Here is a 27774-nt window from a genome sequence, read left to right as displayed (position 1 = left end):
ACAAAATATCTGAGCTTCTAAGATTATCAAAGAAAGTATTAAAACCTGGAGTTACCACCTTTGGCTGAAGTTTCTTTGCTTTAAGTGTACAAAAAGGTACCCTGGATTTTGTTTCTCTTTCTGTAAAGACATTAATTACATACGTTCGTCTGACAGGTTAGCCAGTGGACCAGACTTTGTGAGATCAGCATACCTTTGGCTGTTGAAGGATTTTTGACAGCATCTCCTGAGCACTGTCAGACTATTCCTCCTGACATTTTGCAGCTTGAAAGGAAGCTTGGGGAACCTGTCCGAGTGCATAATGATGACAAAATTCGAAGGCAAAAACTTCAACAACAGAAGGCAGGCGCCAAGGCTGCAGTGCCTGTACTTGGTAAAAAAGCAACAGAGGAAGGAAAAACAGTGGAATTGCATGAACATCCACTCCCAAGTTTGGAACTGAGCATAGCTTTCTCCAAGCTACTTGTCCAGGAAGTATCAGATGCAGTCAACAGGGAGGCTCCTCACATCAGGAGAACAAAAACCTCTGACCTTCCTCTTTTGGACCATGTTTTTGCAGAAGGGCTTTATTTTACCTTGGCAGATATAGTGCTTTTGCCGTGCATCCATCAGTTCTTGGTAAGATGACATGTTCTGCAATTATTAAGTTGTGTATGTATTTTTTTTTAAGAACTGTGAAGTTGTAAAATGTCTTGATTTAGAGTATATTGTGGTGCTTGCAATGTGAATTTAACCTGGAACAGAAGACTTGTCTTTGGTTTTGTACAAACAAGAACAGGGGTTTGTGAGATCATCAAAATTACTTTTAAATACACAGTGTATCAGTATTTAGTAAACACCATTAGCTGTTAAAATACTATGTTGAAAAGTTTTGGCACTTTGTTGCCCAGAAAATTCATCCATAAGAATAATCAAAATGGACACTTAATGTACATTCTAATATGCATAGAAAATAGATAAGCATGAACCTACTTTAATTTTGGTTACTGTGTACTGAGGGACAAGGCAAAATTAATTCCTACCTAGTTTGTTGTACTTTTACTATGTGGATATTATCTGAATCAGAATTATTTTCAGTAAAGACTTGAAACTTTATATGACTTTATCTTGACATGGACAGATACGCCTAAAAGACAAGAAGTATCTTCTAGGAAAGTAAGAATGCCTTTTAGGGAGGCAGAGAATGGAGAGAGATTCAGGGACTATAGTGGCTTTTTAGAGGTGTAAATCCTTGACTTTCCTTACACATACTAAAGCTGAAGAGGTACTTGGTTATTGACGAGTAGAAGACTTCCAAAAGCTCATTTGTTTATGCTGTTGGTGTGTAATTTCTTGAGATTCTGTTGAGAATTTTTTATGTGTCTACAAATACTTCTTTTTAAAATGTGCTGTGACTTATGATTTTCTTATTTTGCCTCATAATAGGTTAATTATTCTTGATCTCTGCTGTTGTTTTCTTCTAGTTCCTAGAAGTGACTTCTGTGGGAGGAAACATTACACTGTAGCCAGCCCAGCTTTAGTATCTCTCACATGCATGCTTTTTATCAAGCCCTTCCACAAAATAAGCCAGTTTCATTGTGCATCTGTAGATAAAGATGGGTGCCTAGGACAGCGTAATACCTACATATCAGTGAACCCTTTATTCTTCTGTGCAGTTTTGTTTTTACAGAACTTAGTCTGTATTCTTCTTCAAGCAAGGTTTCGTCACTGTGACCCTACTCAGAAAGGAGGTGTTGTGTCTAGGGTGCCACCTGCTTTGGGATGTGCTTCAGCCCCTGAAACTTCTATAATCTGTAGTTTAGTCATTCATAGTATTGTTGCTACTAAACTGTTTTCCACAGCTTGTGGAAGGCCCTTTGTTTACTGCAGTGAAAGGAGAAGTTCCTTGATGTTGCTAGAAGCTCTTGTAATGAAGTTTATAACTGAAAAGTTACAATTCTGTTTGCAGTCCTATGAGATGACCTGCTTAATTATTTTTTTTTTTCCGAGTAGAATCTTGTATTACCTGTATGGTCCAATAACATACTAGTAGAAAGTCTACAATTTTGTTTTTACCTGTCAGATTGTGTAAGTATTTTGGAAATGCCAAGAATGTGGTCTATTCAAAGATGCCTTTATATCTCTTCTTTGCAGTTAACCTAGCACGTTCCCAGTACTGGACAAACACCAGTGGACAGTTTTCAGTTGTCTTCATCCTTGTCTGTTTCCTTCACATAAAGAGGTTTTTGCAACACAGTGAAGTAAAACAGTGTAGCAAAGTAATATGGACACTGTATATACTGGGTATATGCAAAATTTCATTCCTTCCCTTCATTCTCAAGGACTATTTCACGTCTTATTATGAGTTTATGGATCTCAAAAGGTCTCCCAGTCTGAACATGGAGGAATTTGAAACCTTCAAAGAATTTCTAAAGGGGAATAAATCCTTGCTCCCTAACATAGAATGTCATTATAGAAACACTGTTGCAAGTGGCAAAGCTGGTTTTAGAAGTTCCTGCCATCCCTAGCCGGGATGCAGTTTACCAGGCTACTGGTTGCGTCAACTTGACTGTAATTTGAATCAGTAAAATATTCATATCTCTGTACCTTATAGATCAGTGATCTGTTAAAAGCTGATCTCATCCTCCTTGTAGGGAGAGCCTTAGTCACATTGAACCTTTTGTGGTGGATCTCTCACTTTGTACCAAATTCATCTGCATCTGAAAAGGCGATTCCATGTATGTGTGTTGGTGGTGGTGGTTTTTTTCATAGCACTTACCTAGTAAGTGCTGGTGTCTTGCCAATTTTGTTGTACAAACATCTTAACGTCTGGATTAGGAAAATACATCAAAATATGTTTTGAGCCTGATAAAGCCGTGCAATTTGATTTTTGTTTACTTAATTTTTACTGCCCCACTCCCCCTTTTCTCCCTCTACCCTCTTTTCACCTCTGGAGGTTTAATGTGGCTTAGCAGCGTGAGTGACTTGAGCTCAGCTTCAAAACCAGTTTTACAGTGGGAAAAACTTCAGTGGCGAGACTGTGTGAGAGTCTTGCTCAGCACAATCTGTGTACTTTTATGAGGATCTATACACAGAAAAGAAGTAAGGAAACGACAACTGTGTCTTTATTTCCCATGACAATAAAAGGATACAGTGAGGTTGCCTACTACCAGTATTCCTGCAGTTACTCTATGAGATTGATAGCTAAGTTGGTGTCTGTTGCCGGGAGAGCTCCAAGTGAAGCTGGTGTTTGCATTTTGATTTTGCAAGTTGTTTTGCCAAATTTGCCTTATGGTGTTTGAAAACAAATGGTATTCCTGGAGAAGATGCTGTCAGTCAGATTCAGAGAAACAATCCCTAAAATCAGCATAATTACTACCAAATATTAATATGTGACAAATGTCCAATTTGTAACTCCTTTAACGAAGATAATCTTCAGTGGGTTTCTGTATGATGACAGCAATATGGAGTACAGAAATAGATCGATATGGCTACCTTTGAATTAAGATGATGAGTTATTTTACAGAAATGGTTATTAATTCATCTGTGCTTTCTTTTTTTTTACAAATCACATAACTGGGGATTAACAGCAACTTCTGTATGGATGATACTAAACAAAAATAGTAAGAGAAAATACTTTCCTACTATTTTAAAAACTTTAATGTATTTCAGTCTTTGTTTTTCCAGTACCTTTGTACTTAAGAAGACTATAACTTTTTACTGTAATATTTGATTTACAGGTGCTAGGCATGAGAAGATTTTTGGATCAGATGCTTAATTGATTTCAGCAATACAATTGAAATTGTTCTGAAGTTGTACTGTGAGCAGCTAAGAATGCTGTATTTATTTGTTTTTCGTATATGACCCTTGAGCTGTGGTGGTCTGCAGCTTATGAACTATATATTGTATAATACATTTTTGTTGGCTTGCACCAAGGCTTGTCCTAAAACACTGTCTTTCGGTTTCATTTTTACCTAAATTACAAGAGCTCTGGGATAATGTTGCTTTATTTCTGTTCTCTGGTGAATGATCAGTTTTCCAAGCAATTATACCTTGATTCCTGCAGTTATCATGCAAATTTAATAACTTGCATCTGAAAGCTTCTTGCAGGCAGTGGGTTGAAACTGCGCTTGTTGATAGAAGTGCCAGAGTTTAATTCTGTATTAAAATGTTATTTATCACTTATATAACTAGACTTCCTGAATTGTGTTTTAAAAAAAATTGTTATAGTTGCACTTCCACTTTGCTTTAGGTTGTGAATAATAATAAAGTCCTCAATGGGTATGTGTCTGGAAAGTATCATACAATAAATATGAGGAGACTGACTAGCTGATTGTAATTGTAATTACTAAAAGTAAGATAATGAAGCTGAGGAGTTGTTTTTCATTACCTCATTCCATTTCTGTTATCTTTCTGAGGTTAGCTTTGTTATGCTTTCCATTAGTTGTAACTGTTTAAAATTAATAGAAGAATAACAAGAGCTCATCCTGCATCTGGGAGAAACCACTATTCACTTCTTAAAATATAGTTTAGAACTCTTGTTATCAAGTGTAACAGTGCCTCTTAGAATTGCTTTCCAAAATATTTCTTCCTAAACTGAATTAATTTATTTCTGCCTGTGTTACTATTAGCATATTGAATTAGATACTAAAATTACACAGTTCATCCTCCTTTGCTCCTTTAGCTGTTACTAATTACTTGTGGTTACTCTAAGAACATTATAAACACAGCATGCAAGAAAGCTGCTTGAAATTTTGAGTAATTTTAAGAGTTCTTTACCAATCCTTATTTCCACACTGAGGGCAGGTATGTGGAGGAGCACTGTTTTTGCATGGCCTTTTCTGCCTTTTCCTGTAATTATGATTTTTAATTTTCTGCTTAAAGCAGGCACACTATCACAGAATAGTTGAGGTTGGAGGGCACCTCTGGAGATCATCTTATCTAATCCCCCCTGGTCAGAGCAGGGTCAAGTAGAGCCGGTTGCCCAGGATTGTGTTCAGTCAGGTTTTGAGTGTCTCTAAGGATTGAGACTTCACAACCCCTCCGGTAAAGAGGATGATCTTCAGTGTTCTAAAACATTTGGGGACCCTGAACAAAAATTACTTTAGTAATTACTTTAGTTCACTAAGTGCATCCGTTTTAAGATTAGCTGATTTTCATGTGAAAATGTGATTTGGTTATCTTTTTTTTTAATAGGTGCATTGTATTCTTACTTAAGATTTTTTTTTTTTTACCCTTAAAATTCTAATTTCTATTGAAGGCTGCTTCATCTTACTATCGTATATATTTAATTCAGAAAATAAGTTTACTGGTTACCATTTTTGTATAAAAATAAGAAGTTAAGATGGAAAAAAGTTTTAGTAAATATATGATTTTTAAAAAAAAGTTTTGGATTCAGTGCTAGTATAAAACGAAAGTCACAGCTGTAGTGCAAAGACTTCAGTAAAGACCAGGGACAAGGTATGCCTGTGCCTGTTTTGCTGTTACCACATAGTCCAAGGTATTTCAGGCTTACAGCTGCTGGCAAAACAGCTGTCAGTGGATGAGCTTTTAAAGGCTGCAGCGTGCATGTGGGAAGGAAGAGCATTCAGGTACCATAATGTCTTGCTTAGAGTCCAGTATTCATTGCAAATTGGGTTCATTTGCTTCTTTATTTTGCTGCTTTTTTTTTTTTTTTTACCAACCAAAATGAATTATTCATTTGTTAGGAAATGGCAGATAATGAAGAATATTATTTATGTTGTGTTTTACTGTAACTGATTAAATTAGGATTAAAATTGGTCATGTAAACATTTTCATCCTATCAAGCAAATGGAATTGAAGATAAAGTCTAAATGGCCAACTGGCAATTCCACCTGCAGGCCTGAGCTGTTAACTAGCTAGCTTTTTGTGTTAGCATCACGCTACGAGCTCGACACAGAGCTGAGCTCACTTCTGTAGTTCTTGCCTTCTTGTGGCTTGTAGGAAGACATTTACGATAGCAAGTAACCTTTCCATTTTATTTTTCTAGGTTTCCATCAAAGAACAAGGCAAAAATCTGGTAAATTTGCCTCTGATATCCAGTTGGTATCAAAGAGTTCAGGAAGTACCTGGAGTAAAGAAAGCTGCTGGCAAATGCAATATGGAGCTTCTCCAGCTTCCAGAATTGATGTCTGCTCCAGAGGAAGAGCTACAAGACGTCTCTTCAGTTCCTGATGAGTTAGAAGAGGACAAAGAAGACAGTCATTTTATAGGTGGTCCAAGGCCAACTATGACAAAGTTAATGGTAATTTAAGCTTTTTAATTAGTTATTTTTAATAGTAATATTCTGCTTGATTTAGAATATATGAGATTTATGAGGACTGCAGAAGCAAAGTCTGACAGCCTTGAACACTTTAATACATTTTGCCTGTCTTCTGTCTGATATACATCAATTTAGAAGTGTTCAGCCCCGATCGGGGCCAGACTACACAATCTCTCACTTCCACCCACCATCCAAGAGAATAGGGAGAGATAATATAAGAAAAATGGCTCAAGGTTTGAGATAAGGACGGGAAGAAAATCCTTAAAGTTACCGTTATGGGCAAAACAGACTAAACTTGGGAAAAACTATTCATCTATTACTAAAACTAGCAGGATAATGAGACAGGGAACAAGATAACCTCCCTCCACCCCTCCCTCTTCCCAAGCTTAGCATTATCTCTACCACCTTCCCCCACCCAGAGCGGCACAGGGGGGGAAGAGGGAATGGAGGTTGCAGTCAGTTCATCACGTGTTGTTTTGCGCCGCTGCTTCATGGTTGGAGGAAGAACTCCTCACATTCCTTTCCTGCTCTGTTGTGGGGTCCCACCCATATGCCACAGTCCTGTGTGAAACTGCTCCGGCATGGGTCATCTCTTCCATGGGGTGCAGTCTCTCCAGAACAGCTGCCCCAGCAGGCCCTCCACGGGCCACAGCCGCCTTCAGGCATCCACCTCCCCTGATGTGGGGTCCTTCACGGGCTCCAAGTGGACCTCTGCTCCTCCGTGGACCTCCATGTGCTGCAGGGGGACCACCTGCTCCACCATGGTCATCACCACAGGCTGCAGGGGAATCTTGGCCAGGAGCCGCATTACTCCTCCCCGTCCTTCTGAACTGACCTTGGCGTCTGCAGCTGTTCCTCTCACAAGAAAAATTCTTCACAACAGGCTGGCAGATGCCTCTCAGGATCTCTTCACATCATCCAGCTCATCTCCTCTCCAGTTCTTGCAGCCAGGCCGGGCCGAGTCGGGCCCAGTCGGCTGCCTGGCGGGAGGTCAGAGAGTGAGGCCTGCAAGGCCCATGAGGCCTGCGCCTCCCCCTCTGTGCCTCTGCCCCTTCTCGGCTTCTTCACATCTTGTCTTCTCTTTTTTTTTTTCTGTTTTTTCCCTTCTTAAATACGTTATCGCAGAGGTGTTATCACGGAACATTCTCCTACCAATCGGCTTGGCCTTGGCCAGCAGGAGGTCCGCCCTAGGCCCGGCCGAGTCTGCTGAACAAAGGGGAGCAACTTCTAGCAGTTTCCTGCAGAAGCTACCACCTTAGGCCCCCCCTCACTAAACAAAACCACAATAAGAAGTGATTATACTCTTGTTCTGTTATGATATTTGATCAATTCAGGAATTGAACAAAGATAGGACTTCTGGTAGGCTTATCAATAATTCTGCATAATCAAAGTAACTTTTTATTTGAATTGCAATATTGTATTCCTCTTTTAAAGATATTTGTATAAAAGATTACAAAACTTGTTTCTTTTAAGTTTGGCTTCATTTTTCTGTAATTTCTGTTGTATTTTTGCTGTTTCATTAGAGCTTTGAACATCCGGGAACCCTAATGAGTTTTGTTGAAGAAAACTCTTCATCGTGTTCCATAACTCTCAATATTTCTTGCATAGAGGCTGAAAGCATTTCCTGAAGAAAATTAACAAGACTTTCTTGTGAAAATGAGAGAAATACGTACTTTGAATCTCATACAATGTAGAGTCAGCTGCCCTTTTAGTTTCAGTTAGACTGAAAGGGTTTTACAGTTTGATCTGATGCCATTAGATTTAGTGGGAATTTTGCTACCAACTTCAGTGGGTAAAGGATCAGTGTCTTAATTTTCTCCCCTGCCTTTCACATAGGAAAATGGTATTGAAGCAAAGTTTTCTCCTCATCCGTGCCACAACTGGACCCTAGACTGGACCAAACTACCATCTGCAGTCTGTCCTGGAGAAGGTAAGGGTTTTTATTTATGTATGTCTGTATTTAGCAGTGCTGCCTTCTGGTGAAGCTACTTAACTGTTTCGTAGAAAAATACGTCACTTTTCAGTGTATCTCAGAGCTCTGTAAAACATGTAAGCAATTTTAAATCTGTTTTAAAATTCAGCCTGTTTGGGACACATGGTGATATGACTTCCCTCAGGTCATCAACAGCTAATGATCAAACTGAGAATAAAAGCCTGATCTTGATTCCTGAACCATATTTTTTCATACTGTTTCACACTTTTCTGAACTTTTATTTATATCTAGAATAGTAAATTCTGACTATGTGGTATTAATGTAATCGGCGTAAATATTGTACGTGGACTGTGTCTCCCACAGCAGCAGCAGCTGATTTATTTATTATAATATTCTGGTGAATATTATATTCACTAGCAAAGTTTGGTAGCTACATATAAGTAACTCTTCCCTTTTGTGGCAGTGTTCCCTGCCCTGTAGAGCTGTTTGCTTTGCTGGATTGTAGGGCAGTCTGTTGCCTGGTGGCTATAGTTCTACAGAGAAAAAACTTGTTTATCACAATGTTTGTTTTTTTCATCAGTGTTGTGAATATTGAATACCTCTTCCACCAGACAGTAGAGTTCCCTCTAAATGATCTTATACATACAGCAAGACAATAAGAAGTTAGTGGGTGGTAACTCCTTTCCACAGGGAAGAAAAAGATCTGTATTCTTTTGTGTAAGTAAGGTAATTTAGATACTTGAGTTAGTCTAGCCTCACTGGCATATAAGTGATTTAAAGAATACAGAAATATACAGGCAACATATAGATGCTCTTCGATGACCAATATGTGAAATTCCTCACAGAATGTGTTGGGAATCACTTTTTTGTTGTTGTTGTTTAAATTTAAATATCTAAGTGTGTGAATACTCTGCTCTGGTGAGACCCCACCTGGAGTACTGTGTCCAGTTCTGGAGCCCCCAACATAAGAAGGACTTGGACCAGTTGGAGGGAGTCCAGAGGAGGCCCATGAAGATGATCAGAGGGCTGGAGCACCTTTGCTATGAGGACAGGCTGGGAGAGTTGTGGCTGTTCAGCCTGGAGAAGAGGAGGCTCTCTGGAGACCTTATAGTGGTCTTCCAGTGTCTCAAGGGGCCCTACAGGAAAGATGGGGAGAGGCTGTTCAGTAGGGCCTGTTGCGATAGGACGAGGGGTAACGGTTTTAAAATAGAGGGAGCTAGATTTAGATTAGATATTAGGAATTTTTTTTTTTTACACTGAGGGTTGTAGAACACTGGAACAGGTTGCCCAGAGAGGTGGTGAATGCCCCATCCCTGGAAGCATTCAAGGCCAGGTTGGATGAGGCTCTGAAAAACCTGATCTGGTTGGAGATGTCCCTGCTCCTTGCAGGGGGGTTGGACTAGATGACCTTTGAAGGTCCCTTCCAGCCCTAACCATTCTATGATTCTATATTCCCATCTACAATATACAGGCTATAAAAATAAGATCAAATTTGGTTTCCTCTGTTTTGGATCTGTGTGTTGTTCACAAAACCATAACAAAACACTCATGTGTACCTTGAGTAGATTTATAGTTTTATATGAAGTATCCGTCCTTCTAACATGAAATATTTTTGCCTGGTTTTGTCCTGAGATAACTCTATACTGAGAAGTTGCACACCTAGCTTTAATTATTGATCCTTTGTTTCCTGTAGCATGGAAGGAAGAAAAACCCAAAAATTGGATTTGCAGCTGTCAACATTACGTCACGCTTCTTCAGACTTTATGTAGATGTTTTGAATATAGTTCTTATGTTAAAATAGGTTTGTAGTCTGACTACTGAAATGCTCAGGGAGGATTATGTGTTTTGAATTTCTGTGAGAAGTTCCAGTATTGAGTCAGATATGAATAAGCATTTTTACTTATTTCCAATGCTCAGGTTTTTGGCTGTAAGTTTTTTAGTTCATACTTTTGTCAAAATATCTCTTTTCTTATATTTGAAAGAAAACTTTGAAAATTATGCATAACATACAAAACCACACAGTACATGTATTTGGAAATTTCGTGCTAGAAAGAGTCTTTTTGACTTGGTTTGACTGGGAGAAGCATCAACTTCTCCTGTTTCCTGCCTGCATACATACTTCTCTCTCTTTTTACCAAGTTTGCTGAAATAGTTACTAATGACATCAATATCTGAAATCACTTTTCAGTTCAATTTTTGGGAATATTTGCTCTCTCAATAAAGTGTGAAGAGAGAGATTTCACCTCCCTCCTCCAAGATCACAGTGATGCTGATGCCATTTTCTGATTTAAGGAACTTCCAAATGGTTGTACTCTTAGTCCACAGCAGCAACAGTCATACAGGTCAAAAAGAAATTTCCTGATATGAGAATTGATTTTGCTTTTCAGTTGGATACATCTGCATGCTTACTTCTGCTGTTCTATGTGGTGGTGTTCTCTGTTTCCTGATTCTTTTGGTAGTACAGCCTAATTGTTGTTATATGAATTGAATTCTCAATATTTTACTACTAAAGCCTACCTGCCACGCTAAGAAAATAGTCACTCAATCTCACTGGGTTGAGTAATGCAGTTCAAGCTTTCAAACTGATTTCCCCTATAACTGGTAAATAAATTTCCTCTTATTAATGTTCATAGCAATTGAGAGAAAATAAGAGAATATTTCAGTTAAAACTCACTTTGTTTTTTATCCGCAGTAAATTTAATTTACTGGCTAGTCTTAATTTACTAGCATATATGATATACTATCTTTGCTCTATCTCAGCTTAGATAACTCAGAATGTGTTATATGTATGTGGAAGTTCCGGGATTGATTTGTTCAGTCTGTAAGTCTAATTAGACCACCTTACTGTCACAGCTATTTACTGCAGAAAAGAATTACTGATGATTGCAGTTCTAATGTATTATTTACATTATACATTTAGGTTCATTCAGTTGTTTTGATAGGGATTTTCTACTGTTGCTAAACTAAAGGTTATCACATCATGATTTACGTTTAATTTGCTTAGTCATATTTCTGAAGCACAATGAAATAGAATAGAATAGGCTATTTCAGCTGGAAGGGGCCTAAAATGGTCATGTAATCCAACTGACCACTTCAGGGCTGACCAAAAGTTAAAGCATGTTGTTAAGGGCGTTGTCCAAATGCGTCTTAAACACGACAGACTTGGGGCATCGGCCATCTCTGGAAACTTGTATTCCATTAAAATATTTAATGAAATACTTATTTGCAATAAGTACTTAAATCAGCAGTAGACACAAACCAGAGTTCCCAACCAAGCTCAGTGCTTGGTTGTGTTGAGCGTTGCATAGAAGCAAAGGTAGATATGGTTGTAAATATGCACAGACAGGAAAAGAAGAGGGTGACAGGTCAGAATATAAAGGTGTTGGTGGTCACAATGTGAGACTTAAGAGAAATGAGATACTTGCATCAGCAGAACAGAGAAATAATCACATGATGTATGTCAGCGTAGAAAATGTTTTCATTTTTTTCCCCTGACAAAGTGGTGGTTGAAATTTTGGGTAGAGGGGCTTACTGAAATAAAAATGCTGAATGGAAGTCATGTGCTGCTGCTGTTTGAATGTGAGGTCCGGGAAAGAGGAAGTTCTATTTGGTTAGATTTGTGATCAACAAAGAAATGGGGCATCTTTTCCGTGGTTTCACAGTTCATATTGGGCAGCAGTAAGAAGGCTTTTTTATCCTTTTTGGAACTTCAGTCAACCCTGGAGTCTTTGCTTGTGTTCCTGGTCCTGTGTGTGTGTGAAACCATTCCTTGCCTTCAGGTTAATTTCCTATTAGCTGCAAATGCATTGTGGATATCAGGATCTGTTTGACTGGTTATGATTAGAGGTGCTTCCTTTAGGCTCACCCAAAGCACATTAAAGGGAGGGGGAAAGTGTGTGTATGTGGGGGTGGAGAGTGATAACCCTTGTCACTGCTTTATTATTTTGATAATATATGAGGATGTAAGTGGTACTGCCATTTTTTTCATCAAGCATTGTGTTCACTGTGAAACAAACAAAAAGGGAGAAAGGTTATATTTTTTAACAGGAATCTTTTTTTTTTCTTTGAAACAGCTTTTTATTTATTTAAGTTTTTTAGCCAACTGCGTAATTTAAGAATGACAAATAACTGACCCACAGTCTCACAAATCCTTACTTCTTTTCTCATGAGTTGAAATACTTGTTAAGAAGGAAGTACTTAACAGAAGAAAAGTGCTTTATTTGTGGTATCTCGTTCTGAAATTACCAGCTAGACTGACAGAGTGTACATGTGATTGTATTTACTTACAAAGGCAGTGGCTAGCTGTGAACAAACTTACGTTATTCTTTCTGAATTGTGAAACTGCTCACAGAATGAACGTACCAGGGAGTAAACTACATTCTGTAGGCTTGTGAGTAATGCCCTCTTCCTCATAAAAGTATTTTTTTCTTAAATCAAGGAGTTGTAGTGGGTCAGAAAAGAGCTCCTTAGCGAAAATATGACTTGCTGTCAGTTGAATGTGGAAAGATTGCTGTAATAAAAATTAAGAGTGCAGGCAGAGGAGGAGATAAAGGGTGCAGTTACAGAATCTATTAAGAGTTTGAGGTGAAGGAAGTTACTTCAAAAAATGTAGGCAAATAAATAAAACTAGATGAAAATAAATGAATGCATTTTACAAGTGCAGCTTGCTCGTACCAATTAGTGGAAGACACGTAACCTTTAACTTTGTAGTTGTTCCTGTTCATAGGACCAAATTTTCCTAAACAAGTGTATATTAATGAATTGTGTATAAACACAACTCTCAATGAAGCATTTCAACCATTTTATAGGCTTTGTTAGTCCGAGTAAGAAATTGATTGGGACAAGTGTTTGATTTCAGGAGGTAAAGTTTTCCATGTATGAATTTGAAAAAGCCTATACAGAAAAAGAAAAGGCCTTTCACATCTTCTGTGCCCTGCACACAGGCATAAGAAAGGATGTTAATCCATTGCAAGGTGATGCGTACCCGCGTAGCTGAAGACAGAATGATTCTGATCAAGTTTGTTTGGTTTGTACTTCCTTTGTGATCAGTAGCAAGTTGGTGGCCAAATGAAATGACTATGTAAAACTGTCACAGAAAGGTTAGCCTGAATAAAACGATACCCTGCTTGATACCTTGCCCCTTGTTTGCATTTTACACAAGTCTTCAGACTTTTGAGAAAGTTGCTAGATTTTTAGAATACGTAGCTTTTAAATCGAGGCAAAATTTGGAAAGCTGAGCATCTACTGTTCAGGGATAAGGCTGTCCCTTAACTGGCTGTTGAGAAGAGATTTGTTACCTTGATTTATAAGCTACAGAATAATTCATAGTATACTATAAATGTTTTTATGGGGGAAAAAAAAAACAGAATTCAGGAAATACAGCTATATAGTACTTAAAAGGTTGCATTTGTGTTGTCTTCTTTTCCTAAATAATTTATGTCAGCTGAGAATTTGATCTTCAGTGCTTTCTCTTTTTTTGAGAGGCCTGTTTTTATAAATAGGAGCATTTTAATATAGACATGAATATAAATCTTACGAAAGGTGCCGTATTCAGTTATTCATGCACATGTAAAGTACAGAATCTTCACATTAGAAATAGAGAGCTTGTCTGATTTCAAGAAAAAATAGCGGCATGACAATGAAGTTCTTCTTACTGTGCCACCTTTCTTTGTGTTTGGTAATGGTGACAATTTTTTCCCCAAAGGAAATGCTATATTTGTGGAATTAGAATACTGTTTTATTTGGTAAAAACATAACTGAAATTGTTTGAACATAATTTCTGATTACTGATTATCTCAAATCATTTGAGTATGATAAGAAATCATGAGTGAATCTCATATGTCAAATCACAATATGTGTGGTCAGATGAAGAATAGAACATTTTTGTAAAATTATTTTAAAATAAACTGCTTATGAATTAAGAATATGGAAAGATGGAAATTTCCACTATCTTTGTGTTTCACTTTAAAAAAAAAAAGCTCTTGATGGTATATATCTGCAGAGGAATTTTTTGTCACAATGTCTTATGCTCTTTAAATCTTTAAAAGCACATCCTTGAAACCCCAAGGCAGTGAAACTTGCTTCCCTGTAGAAGGAGGATCTTTGTGTTCCACAATTCTTGCATAGAGCTAACGCTCATGTTCTCTTTGTGGCATTTTGGTGAGACCCCACCTGGAGTACTGTGTCCAGTTCTGGAGCCCCCAACATAAGAAGGACATGGACCAGTTGGAGCGAGTCCAGAGGAGGGCCACGAAGATGATCAGAGGGCTGGAGCACCTTCCCTATGAGGACAGGCTGAGAGAGTTGGGGTTGTTCAGCCTGGTGAAGAGAGGGCTCTGGGGAGACCTTATAGCAGCCTTCCAGTACCTGAAGGGGGCCTACAGGAAAGACAGGGAAAAACTCTTTGGTAGGGCCTGTTGTGACAGGACGAGGGGTAATGGTTTTAAAATAGAGGGAGGTAGAGTCAGACTGGACATAAGGAAGATTTTTTTTTTACAATGAGGATGGTGAAACACTGGCACAGGTGGCCTGGAGAGGTGGTGGATGCCCCATCCCTAGAAACTTTCAAGGCCAGGTTGGACAGGGCTGTGAGAAACCTGATCTGGTTGGAGATGTCCCTGCTCCTTGCGGGGGGGGGGGGGGGGGGGATTCTATGAGATGGTCTTTAAAGGTCCCTTCCAACCCAAACTATTCTGTGATTCTGTGATTTTAATGCTGAGTAGACAGTGTGATAATCTGTACGTGTCTCCTGTCTGATTCTGGCTGTAAGTTAAATTCCTAATTGTTTGCATCAAGCAGAATGATTCATAGAATAATAATAATGTTAAAAATATACCTGACTGAAGTCACAGTATAATTTTATTTCTCCAGAGTGGAGATTAAATTGTAAATTAGATATTCTAAAGTGAAAGAATAAGTTATGAAGGACAGCAATTTTTAAAAAGAGCTTGTGTTAAACATATCAGATGGACCAAGAAGAATAAGACAATGTTTACAATTTTAGTTTAGAAACATTTTCAAGTCTTAAGAACCTTTAAATAACAGAGGCTTAGAACAATAACAGTAACACAGAACATAGTGTTGCAGTTCTGTGGAATTAACTGATGTTTTGATTAGGCAGTCTTAGTGGTATACCAGACAACAGTCCTGGAGGATCAGTGCTAGCTTCAGCTTCCGGAACTGATATTAAGTGAAAGATACTTTAATGTAGTGTGGCCTCTCAACAAGGAAGATACAGAGACTTCTTAACTTGGTAGAAGAAAGTTTTGAAGATTTTTCAAACTTTATTTATCATATACAAAATTTGCATTAATGAAAGGAAAGAGGAGGCATCAATGAGCTATGATGAGATTCTTTGTTTGATCCATCAACCATTGAAAAGCCTGGCTGCCGACTGAGTGCCCTGTATTTTGGACATAATGTTGGTTTCTTGGGTTTTATCCTTATACCAAATGACTATCAACCATTCTCTGACTTCATGTGATTAGAGATTACTGATGCCTTAGATGTTGCTGCATTTTTTTTACAACATTGAAGGAAAACAGCATTTAATGATGTGATCTTTTAACTAATTAAAAAGTTTGTGACTTTGGCTCCATATTAAAATTGGTTGTAATTGCTAACAGAACTGACTAACATAACTGTGGCGTAAATGCTTTATTAGATGCAGAGTTATTTGACTGAAATTGTTGTATCCAAGTTGCTTTTAGGATTATTTTGTGAAGATGGGTTACAGTTATTTTATTTTGTTCTGCTTTTTATATTGGTATTACCTTTGGAATATTTTAGATTTGAGAGATGCTTTCTGAGATGAAAATACATGATGCTTAAAAATCAAAGCTGTTTTAGGGAATCTGATATTTATTAGAATTTTTGCTAATAAAGAGATGCAAATTATGTGTTTTTCTTTAAATATTAAAAGCAACAGTGTTTCTAAAATAAGATCCAGGAAGTCATTTATTCTATAGAACAAAAAGAGTTAAAAGAAACACTTAAACGTTCTCTATTTCCCTTCCAAGCCCGTCAGAACTTTTGGAAAGACTTTGAAGATTTTTTTAAAAATAGTTTTGTAGCCTTTTTCAGTATCTCAAGCGTCCTGAAGCAGGAACTCATCCTTCAACTGATTTTTCCATATCAGACAGCTCTTTGCCTGCAAGCCACATGGGTAACAATCCAAGGGAAACGCAACTGAAGCTGCTTCTCATTAACCTCTCCTTAAAGTTATAGTTTTGCTGCACACATTTAAATAAATTTAAACCACATTTAAGATGTATTGTATTTTGTAATTCAAGATCTGGAAAACCTATGATGGCAATGGAGGCAGATTGCTTCATATTCCTAATAAATACTTTGAGAAGTAAATAATTTTAAGTAACAAAAAAAGGGAAATGCTCATGGCTTGAATAAGGCAACACTGATATTTGATGTGATAAGTGTAAGAAAATAGAAGCTTATGACTGCAATTTCACTCTTTATTTTATGTGGCTTATCTTGAAAATAGAATTCTTGCAAAATTTTAGATTTTTCATGTGACTTCTTTGGATCTTTTGACTGTTCTGAGTTACAGCATTGCATAGTTGACCTGAGGACAATTTTGATGGGAGTTTGAATGCAATTACTAATTTTTACACACAAAAAAATTCTTTATGTGTCACTAAAAATAATAAATTATGCTTGCCACCAAACCAGCTAACTCATCCATGGCAATATGTACTGTTCCTATTATTACTGTTTTCCCCTCCGTTTTTCTTTTGTGATTGTCTTGGTTACCAAACTAAACAAGGGAAGGGAATGCATTATTTTATCCTTTTAAGATGCCTGTTTGGGGACAGGAGACAAAGCTATTATATCGCTGAGTTAAATTAGTATGTAATAATTATTTTTAGGTACAATGTTTTACTGAAACAAATACTTTTTTAAAACATAGAAGGTCTGTATGCCTCAGGAAAACAACACATCTGCATTACAAAGGATACAAATTCAGTACATTTATGTTTGCCTGAAGTCTGTTGCATTTTTTTTAAGTGGTATTTTAATCTGAATGACATGCTTAACAGCCTCTGAAATATTCAGAATCTGCAAAGAAAAGGCAGCAGTTGCTAGTGTATCTTTATTTGAAGTTGTACTAGAAAGAATAATACCAAATTCTAACAGCTGCATTTTGATCCAGTTAGGACACAGTCGCATTGATGCTTGGCCTGTTCTGTAAGGAATTATTATGGTGAGGGCGATTGGCAGACTTTCTGTATGGCTGATAATTACACTGAAAAGGATCACCTTCGTTTTGATGCCTTGCTTTGTAGAATAAGTCTAAGTGCTAAGAGAATTACTGAAGTCTCAGCCCTTCATATTTAATATCCCCTGTAACAGGAGTTCGGTTTTTGTTGAAGTTTAATCCCTAGAGCTATGGTTTTACGATTCACAAGTCCTTGTTAATTTTGAGTTTGTTAGGCTTGTGAGAGATTTGTTTTACAGAATACAGTATATGAAGTTCAGAGGAAGTTTTTTCTTTAGTCCTGTTGTGGTTTGTGTTTGTTTACTGAACATATCTAAAGAATTAAAATTAAATGCTGCAATTTGCCAGTTGAAATGTTTTAGGGATTTATGATTTGGGAACTGAAAGCAATTCTTAATGATTTGGTTTTGTAAATTCACAGTAGTCTTAGTTCTGAGAGTTGAATTAAAGCCTGTTCTTGATTAATCAGAGTGAACTTCTACAAAGTGTCTGCACTTGACAGCCACTGGCCCAAGCTGGTTATGTGTGGATAGACTTTGAATGTGATCTGCCCTAGATAGAAGGGGCAGATCATTAGATCTGTGGGGTTTTTTCCCTTTTCTTTCTGAAGTTCTCGCACATATGGAAGGACATAAAAACCAAAAACATTAACTCATAGATGACAAGCAGATTTTTTTTTTTTAACAGGATTGTTAAATTGATTTTCAGTGTCACGCTCAGAAATCTTTAATGAATGTTAAGTAGTCTGCTAACTCTGGCCTTTGTTTCATTTGAACTATTTGGTCTTTTTTCTCCTGATATAACTGTATTGGAGTTTACTTGTTTCTTTGCCCCTTTTATATTTCTATGTTCCTTGTTCACAAGATAGCAGAGCCCCAAAGTTACATTATTTATGTCTTACGCTGGAGGTTTAGAGAACAAGTTTCTGCTAAGTACTCCATAGCGTGGAGGTGCAGGTCATTTTTATGGAAGATTACCACTGAGGAAAGAAGGATTGATGATCTATTCTAGCAATTCTGGTGTGCAACAATGTCAAGCAGAAATCCAGGGCAGATGATTAATGTGATCCGAAAAGACATTTTCTTCTAAACATGGCTCGCAATTATCAGCAGAGGTATTTTTAGGGAAGCCACAGTATATAGAAATTTATCTCCTTTAATGGTTAGTAAGGTGTACTTAGGAGTGATGCTGTGGTACAAAGTGACACTTTGTAGAGAATACAGTGATTACACATTTCTTGTTCCTTTTTGCCTGGAAACTACATATAAGAAGGCATTTACCTACTTTTTAAGCCCTGTGTATAGTGTTGCCATTTCATAATAACTGATTCCATATATGCCATTCAGTCTGAATTACAGAGATGCCGACCTTTCCTGCACTGCTGACCCTCAGAAGGTCCTCCTGGCAGCTGGATAACCACTTGTCAAAAGGATCTGCCTGTTTCAGAACTTCAACAAAAATATAAGCAGATAATTAGATGGAGAAATGCTGGCTTTTTTGTTTGCATGCCATTTATTTTCTCCTCCTTGCCTCTGAATAGGTCAAAATAGAGTTTGTCTGCCACTATGGGGAAGAACTAAATGCATATTTCAGGACTTTTGCTCTTTGCGCCAGTAGATGTGAACTTTCCTGCAGAGTATATATAGTATTCAAACTTACAGCAAATTCATTTTTATTTGTTATCCACTTTTACATCTGTATGTATCTGATTTTCACCGTGCTTTTGTAATCGTGCCCATATTTGGAATATAGATTCTTTTAGAAACCGTTGGATACCATCTAAAACCTTGTAAAGATGTGTAAAGAAATCCTGTCTTGTTTCCATGTAAGCAAGTGAAAAGACTGCATTTACTTCCTTGGGACCAATATTTCCCTTTATGAAAGATCTGTTTTAACTTTCCAAGTACTTTATTAAAAAGTTGTACTAATGAATTCCATGTGTATTAGCATATTTGTATTAATGGCAAAGATTTAGGGGGAGAGGGAGTTAATGCCTTTCTTGTCTTACAAATATTCTGAATATGCTATAGGATAAAAAGTTAAATTGTTGATGACCTTAGTCTTAATAATTTTTTTCCAGAATATAATAGTATTTTTAGTATTCCAATTGCTGCACAATTTAAATTGATCTTTTGTAGCACCAGCATTGTGTTTAAATAAGATATTTAATCTGCTTCAGTATTCTGATATTTCTTGCTGTAAAATGGCTTCACTGCTTATTTGAAGATTGTTCTGTAAGTTTTCTCATTAGACTTAAATCCCAGCTACACTGATGATAGTGTAACCACTGTACAGCTTGTATCCTTTAGCTCTTTCACGTGTCATCCACGGGCCGTATCTCAGAGTATGGGGATTCATAATTCATATATAATCAACACAAGGATTTAAAGTTAGTTTTTTCCCCCCTTTCTTTACTGTATTTTTATAGGTCGCTTGCATTGTTTTCTATGCATTGTAACTGAGGGACAGCTGAGTTTTAAATTTTTCAGCTCAGCTGTTAAGCGAGCCTGACTGATCTCTGTATTTCTGCTACAAAGCCTAAGCAGTCTTTCAAGCAGAGGCATCAGGAGACCTTTGTTAAATCTGCAACAGCATTTTGGCTTTTTTACTGTCTTCAAAATTTAATTTTGAGCTGTGCAATCTGTCTTTCAAGTCAAAAGTGTGAACTGGTCGAGCAGAATCAGAGTTTTTCATAGCTGTTTTCGCCAGCGCGCTGGAGTGCGTGTGACTTTTGGAGCTTAAAATCTTCACAGGCCACAGGAGGGCAGCACGATCTGTTGCGAAAAGAAACTGTACCTGGGTGGGTGAGGCTGTGCCCTGCCGCTAAGGAGTCACCAAAGAGAAAGACGCTTTGTATGTGGCAGTTCTCAGCTCAGTAACCTCTAATCCCAAAATTAGGGACCAGCTGTTGGAAAAAATGATGTAAAACTTTTTTTTTTTCCCTTCAGATTAGACTTGATGATTTAACAGTTGACATATTCATTGAGTGGGAGTGGGACCTAAAAGCAGTAATTGCAGAGTCTGTTCTGCTGGGCAGAGTAATGCCTTCTGCCTTAAATGTTTTCAAGTCTAAGGAAAGATGTAACACCTGAGCAAGGGGTGACAGAGGGAAAGTTGATCAGATCAACTTCTTAAGCTGGAGTTTTATATTCTTTTGTGATCAAAGAGAATGCTGGGAAGCTATTTGTAAGAGGATGAGGAGCTTAATGGAAACTTCTGGGAACTTTTTCCTGGCACATGAGAAGATTTGTGCAAGTGATTTTAATTTTTTTTTTTAGTTGATCAATAAATGCTGCATATTTCAAGGGCCAACATTTTGGTAATTGAAAAAGATGGTAGCATTGAGGACTACGTTATGGTTGTATTCTGAAATAACTTGTTTGATATGGTAGAAGAAAGAAGTAGGCAAATGGAAAGATGTAAAGAGATGAATTTTAAGCAACTAACCAGTAATATTTTTTGTAGCAGTACTCTGAGCACATGAGAATGTGACCCGTTTCATTAGAAGGGGAGGGCAGTAGTCAGAATGTGAAAGAGCTGTCTAGCCTATTTAGATGTTTAAAAATGTTCCCCACAAACAAGTCAAAAAAGATTATCTCTCTTAATTGAACCTCTTGCAACATCTCTTGGTATAATCTTGCTTCCAAAAAAGGAGATGTAGCCACTGGGAAATTAAGAAGCTAAAATAAACTAAACATGAGAAGGAAGGTATAGTTTCTGTGCTTGGGCACTGAAAAGACTGCAGCCTAGAGAATGACCGAAACTGAGCTGCAGTGCGTGTATGTCTCTTCTTCCTTGGTAACAAAATACTGCAAACATATCAAAATAATGTATATGTTGTTCTCACTCAAGTTTATTGACATTCACTCATATTTTGTTCTGGGGATATGTTCTTTAAAAACATTATTTGTTATTGATTTGGGAGAGGAGAGGATTTGCTGCAAAGTGAAAATACTTCATAGATTATTTACATTAGCTTTTATATAAAGGTCTTTGGAGAACCCATTAGATTATTTGTAGATTATTAGTGAAAAATAATTCAACCTGTGTTCTTAGTTTGCAGTTTCTTATTTTACTGGATTACTGAAACTCTATTCATCTCTCCTACTTAGTATTTAATATCTTTAAGGAGTTATTTCTAAGGCTACTGGTTGTTTCCAGAGTTTGTGATTGCCCAGATTTTATGTCAATTAATAAATAATCGTAATAAATAAAATGGAAGTTTATTTTATGGTTATTAAACTAGACAATTTCCTTCAGAAATGTAGGCAAACATGTTTTGAACGACCTTATTTTCCACTGTCAAGTTTTGTGCAGCATTAGTGAATTTCTGTCAGCTCTGTATTGACAATTTATAAGGAGTTTATGAATCACAACATATTTCATGGAAGCAATACAATGGAGGCTTGTGTATGTAAAACATACTTTGAAAATAATGTTTCTGCTAGAAACACAGGTATTGTATGTAGTCTTCAAGGTAAACATTGTCCAAGTGGCTGCATATACCTTCTTTTTCCATCCCCCAATCTATATCTGTTGCAGATTTGAGGTACAGATTTTGTTTCCAATCCACAAATCATTTATGACAAAATGTGAGATAAGGGGGAATTTTTATGTTTGTTGAAGTTACTTATGGTTTCCATCTGCACTTTCAGTGTTTTTAGATTTCCATGTTAAGAACCATGAATGTATTACTTGATTTGGATACAATTCCACATTGGATAAGGTTGGGAGGTTCATTTTAGCTCTTCCTGAAAGTGAGTTCTTAGGCCACGGTTGTACACTTTAAGTTCTAGTCAGCAATTTCAAGGAAGACAGCACTGCTATGTTTAAGAAAAAAAAAAACAACCAAATCTAATAGAGTTTTAAAAAAAAAAAGGAAAAGAAAAATTATTTTGTAACAAGTGGTGCATAATCTGCTCTGATTAGTCTGATACTTTGAAAGTTTTTAATTGCATGAAGGAAAGGCCAGACTACTGTATGTTTAGTGTTTTAGTGAAGGTGGTATTAATTATTTTGTACTTGAAATGCATCTTCTCCAGATGGTCTGGAATAGCTTCTGAAAAGTTAATTTTTGGTGCATGTCTCACGTCAAATTTCTGGCATCTTACCATAGCAATATCAAAAGAATTCACATCCTTTAAAAACTTTTAAAGTATCGAAGAGGAAAGGAAAGTAGGAAATTCAGCGGTTTGTACAATAATCTTGCAAGTGTAGAAGAATTGGAGAATAATCCCAATATTAAAATCAGTCAGATCTCATCTGAAGCAATAAAGTTTCTACCCTATTGTAGTGGAACATTAACCTAAAAATCCAGTGATAACAGAGAGAGATACGACATTTTCAGTTCAGTTTGTGCCAGGAGGTTACTTTAAAACTTTTGCAGATCTATCACAGAGTTGTTGGTCTTTGTGTTGAAGTTTAAATTGCTTGTGTAAGAAATGTGAGTAGACCAGTTGAGATGCTATTCATTTAGACATTCCATCAGCACAGTCTACTTGGACTTTTCTAATGTGTCTGATTGGTGAAGAGCTCTTAAATCTGCTTAAATGCTTTTGAGTATCCCATTTGCAGATCTTTCCTGTGTTCTTGCATTTTTAGTGACAAGAAATAAGAAACAAAACAACATTCTCCCACCCCCAAAGACTAAGATACCTCTTAACAGTATAAAGTGTTCTGAGTGCTTCCATGAAGAGATGCTAAGACAAAGTTCTTATTTTGACACTCAGTTGCACTGCATGTTTTCTGCAGTCCAGTTTGCTTATGTTGAGCTTTCTAATCCTGGTAGGCATCTGTTGGCCTGCTGAGTTGTAAGGACTTTGCTGTTGTTTGTATTCCTGTAGTACTGCAGTTTCTCAACAGAAGCGATGGTTTCACTGCCAGATCTCTTTACAGTGCAAGTCTGATCTGAATTAGATATTGGCATGCTACTGTATCTGTGACAAATTAGCACACAGTTTGGAACTTGTGCCTAGATACTGCTATGCTAGCTGTGAAAGGACACCTGAAGCCTGTCTTGGCTTGCAAACAGTGCTATAGCTAGAGAGAATGTTACCTAAATTTAAGTTTTTCAGTACGAGTTAAATGTCAATGATTTAATAACTTGTTTAGCTTCCACCTGACCTACAATCCTTTCTTGTGTTTAATACTGCATGAACCCACAATTAGAGTCCTTGTCCCAGGAGAGCTTGTTGCCTGGAGAATCTGTCCCTTCAGCTTCCTAGAAGAGTATGATTCTGCCACTTCCTCCATATATTGAATTGTACTTTGATTTCACTTGGTTCATTTCCAGAGTCATTTCCTGAGGAAGAAAAGATAAGGATGTAGAACTCAGCAGAGTGTTATGGGTATTTCATTTCTAATATCAAGTCTTTCATTTCCAATATTGAACATCTGAAACGATGTATGACCAGTCTGTTCATTTCATCATCTCATTACTATCAAATTTGTTTCCTGTAAACTCTGTAAATTAAGAAACCCAAAGTTGTACTAAGGGATTTCATTTTTTGGATTTGTTGTTTTTTTTGAACCAAGTGTATGCATTATGGCATGAAGTCTTCATTCTGTCTTTATCCGGGTAGTTGCAATGGTTTGCAAGGCAATTACATAGATATGTCTCTACATATTCAATTAATATAATCACAGGATATACGTATTTAACATTTCTCATTAGTGACTTCTCTTTTTCCAGAAAATTATGATTGGATTTGGCCTAGCACAAGTTAGTGATTTTTAATGGAAGAACAGGAGGAGATTAATATGTGTTTAGTCTTTTAGCATACATTGAGACTAAAAATGAAATAAAAAATACCACAAGAAAGTATCTATAATGTTGATCTTAATCTCTCTTCCTATTTACTTTGTAGAATCAATGGTTGTTTTTTTCCCCTTGTTTGTGCAGCCTCTGAAATACTCTAATTGTCTGTACCTTAAAAATCTTCTGGTGAGTGGGTTGTTCCTTGGTTGTTCTTTTCCAACATAGCTGTCTTTCACAAATTTCTTCTGGAAGTGGGAACACTTTTAATTGTATCCTTATGTCGTAGAAGTTTATGTCGCTGCTATTGCTGTGGTATTTAGTTTACAGCTTCTCAGCTCTTAAAATTCAGAGCTGGTTTGTGCCATGGGAGAACCGTAATACCCACATAACAGCTGAGGCACTGGGCTCAGCACTGATGTGCCTGAGGAGGTCCACAGGAGAAATGTAATTAGCCAGGACCTGCACTCTGCTTCCACGTTAGTATACCAGCCAATGACCCAGCTTTTTCTCCTTGAATAAAACTGAAACTTCAGGTATGATTTGTAGTAATGCAAGAATTAATATATTTTAATCGTGCTGGACTCTGAATATTGTGGGTGGACTGGAGTGTGGGGTTTAACTGTTTTAAGAATAATTCTTCCTCTCCCATTTTTTCACCTTTAAGTTTAAAGGAAGGAGGAAGAGTCAGGAAAATGCGGGCAGTCCTAGCAAATTCAGTGAATGGCTTAATCTGAAATGCACATCTGCTTAATATTGGAATTTACAGATCCATCTCTACAGTAACATGTAGCCTAAGAATTCAAGCTTTGCTTGTTCAAGACTCTATGGTATCTTTATAATAATTTAAATAATTTCAAAAATAATGAGTTGGGATTCCCAGGCCTAACTTACCTGTAATCCAGAAACTTGTTACTGACCAGTGTGGTGTTATATTAAGCAAGTAGCAAGAACTTATTTTTAGTATAAAAGTGCATTATAAGATATTTATGACATGCTTTAAAATAATTATGTTTATGGATCAGCATATATGGATATGTTTCATTCCTATTTATAATGGAAATATCAAGCTGTAAGCAAGTCCTGTGAAAAGTCTTGTAGCCAGGGGCTTTAGAGATTTTTTTTCCTTCCTATGTAACTTTTAGAATCAAGGGTTAAGAAAGACTGTTTACTCTTGAACAGCTTCTGAATTTATACTTGTAGCTGATTTGGCCCTTTACTTTAACCATAAAGTAGCTGTACAGCGTTCCTATGTGTGATAATCCTGAAATTGTTTGCGTTCTTTGATGGTTTCTGTAGCAAACTGGAAGTAAGCAAAAATAAATGTTACTATACTTTAAGTGTGGGAAATGTGGAAGCAGATCCCAAATTTTACATCCAGATCCTATAACTTCAGACTGGTAGTTTCCAAATTAGACATTTCATTTGATAGTTGCTTTAAACTTAAAAGTTTTATTTTCTCTGTCACACCACTCACCAAAAATCTTTGAAAATAGGTCTGACACTTAAAAATGTGGTAACTTTTTTTGCTCTTTATCTTTTCTCCAAGTTTGCAGAACCTCTCATCCTTGTAATAAACTGTGGGTCAGATAGTTTTGGACTTCTTTGTAAAGCATTTGTTGGTCCTAGTTTTTGAGGGAGGCAGATGCATTTTGAAGTAATGAATAAATCAAGTGAACGCTTTATTAAAGCATGTTGATTCTGCTAGGCAGGTATCAATTTTGAGGAATTTGGACAATAGAAATAGATTTTGTTCATGTTGTTCCTCTCAGTTTACCTGATCTAAAATATTAAAGCCAACATAATTAAGTATATAGCCATCTTTCAAAATTGTTAGTGTCCCTAAATTCTGTAATGTATTTTTGAGCACAATCTATTGCTGTACAATTTTTGTGAAGCATTGCCGTAATTTCTTCACTAGACTCTCATCTATATTTTAAAGACTGGAAATGATTTTTTAATTAAAATAATCTGTTTGTGTAAAAGCAAAATAAAACAAAAAAACACCCTAATTTGAGCTGAGACAGAACAGTTCTTCATCCTGTGTTCTATGCTATTCAAAAAACATCTGCCAAATGGATTACTTTCCATCTTATCTGCAGCACGTATTTGAGATTCTTCTGCTTGTGCTTGTTACTGGATGCTTTGGACCGGTTTTGATCCCTCTTGATGTAGATTGGAATTATAAGTTCTCTGTAACTTAGTTTGGATTATGTTAAGTAAGATGTGATGCAAACAATAAATCATACCTTCAGTCAAACTTTCTTGACATTTTGGATCTTAATTGCTTTGTAAACAAAGGTTAGATTGTTCTTTCTATATTTATATCCCCCAATTTTTCTTGTTTCATGGTTAATATGTGCATTTTACATCTCAGTATGCTTTTAACTGTGGCATAAAGATTACAGCCACAGTTGATTCTTGCTTGTAGGGAGCAAGTAGAACATATAGCAGAGATTATGAATGTTGAACTCCTATTCGAGCCATAACATCTGAAATTTTGTTTAAAGATTTGTTTGGAGCCGTTGCAACAGTAGGGCTGAAAATCACTGCAGTAACTTTCCGCAGAACACGTTGGCTGTTTGTCGATTCAGCTTCACCTGGTTTTGTGTCAAGTTCGAAATATGCAGGTCTATACGAAAGTATCTGTTCACAATTTTGTTACTGGGGAGATGATCAGATTTTGTGCTATATTTTTTCCTGAAGGTCTTGCAAGTATAAATTAATCTCTATTAATTAGATAATATATCTAATATTCAAGGCATTTTATGAACATAGAGCTTTTTTTGCATAAGTTATTAATTATTTTAATAAATACCATAGGGAAATGCTTTCTTAAAAAATAGTAGTTTCTTAAGTTAGTTAAAAAGACATAAGGAAACTTCCTTTTGGTTTTGTTTTTTTTAGTAAATTTGATTTTTACAGTGACTTGTAGAGCTTATTGTTCCCTAGTGCAACCATGTGTGTACTTCATTTAAATGTCGGAGTAGTCCTGTTGAGGTTGTGTAAAAACTGAGCAGCAAGAGCTTCAGTAGAATCACAGCTTTAATTTTATGTTGTTCATTAAGGTGATTCAGTTAGATCTGCTCCTGTGCAATATACACAAAGCCAAAGAAATAAATTTTAAGACTCCTACTTTACTTAGCAAACTCTTTCAGTTTTGTATCACAAACATGCTGCATAGTCAAGTGCTCCGTACTGCATTTATTTCTCATTTTATTTAATTTAGTTGTGTGTGAGAGAGGGACACATCATCGTGCTCAACTAATTTTTTTTTTTTTTTTGCAATTACTTTTCTGAAGTATTTTCAACTCAGTAATAATTAACTATTTTTTAAAAAAACCCTAACCATGTAATATTTTAGTCATTAACTCAAAACAGCTTTATGGGGAAATCAAATCTAATGGAATGTGGTTCATAGTCCAGTCATAAGACATATAGCGGCCGCTGCATGAGTAAAATTAGAAGCATACTTCATTATTGTATTTTTATATAAAACTGCAATACAAGAGAAGAAATGGGCTTTACAACAGCCGTCAATAGTCAAGGGATGTTGAGCTCCTTTGTACTTAAGAGGGGAAATTAATTGA

The 27774-nt window shown here is 36.7% G+C and overlaps 1 protein-coding gene across 3 annotated transcripts in view; it reads left to right on the top strand.

The window, feature by feature from the left end:
• Nucleotides 1-27774, top strand: part of GSTCD (glutathione S-transferase C-terminal domain containing) — a 70975-nt gene that overhangs the window by 6209 nt on the left and 36992 nt on the right. For all 3 annotated transcript variants that reach the window (XM_086746130.1, XM_086746129.1, XM_086746131.1), the window contains 3 exons: nucleotides 157-618; nucleotides 5990-6244; nucleotides 8099-8192. In XM_086746130.1, the coding sequence (XP_086602256.1) occupies nucleotides 157-618; nucleotides 5990-6244; nucleotides 8099-8192 (811 nt within the window). The remainder of the gene's footprint in view (nucleotides 1-156; nucleotides 619-5989; nucleotides 6245-8098; nucleotides 8193-27774) is intronic.

Source organism: Chlamydotis macqueenii, chromosome 4, assembly GCF_036417535.1.
Source record: "Chlamydotis macqueenii isolate bChlMac1 chromosome 4, bChlMac1.mat, whole genome shotgun sequence".
Taxonomy (NCBI): domain Eukaryota; kingdom Metazoa; phylum Chordata; class Aves; order Otidiformes; family Otididae; genus Chlamydotis; species Chlamydotis macqueenii.
Note: the sequence above shows the minus strand (reverse complement) of the source record. Positions and strands in the feature narration are given on the sequence as shown.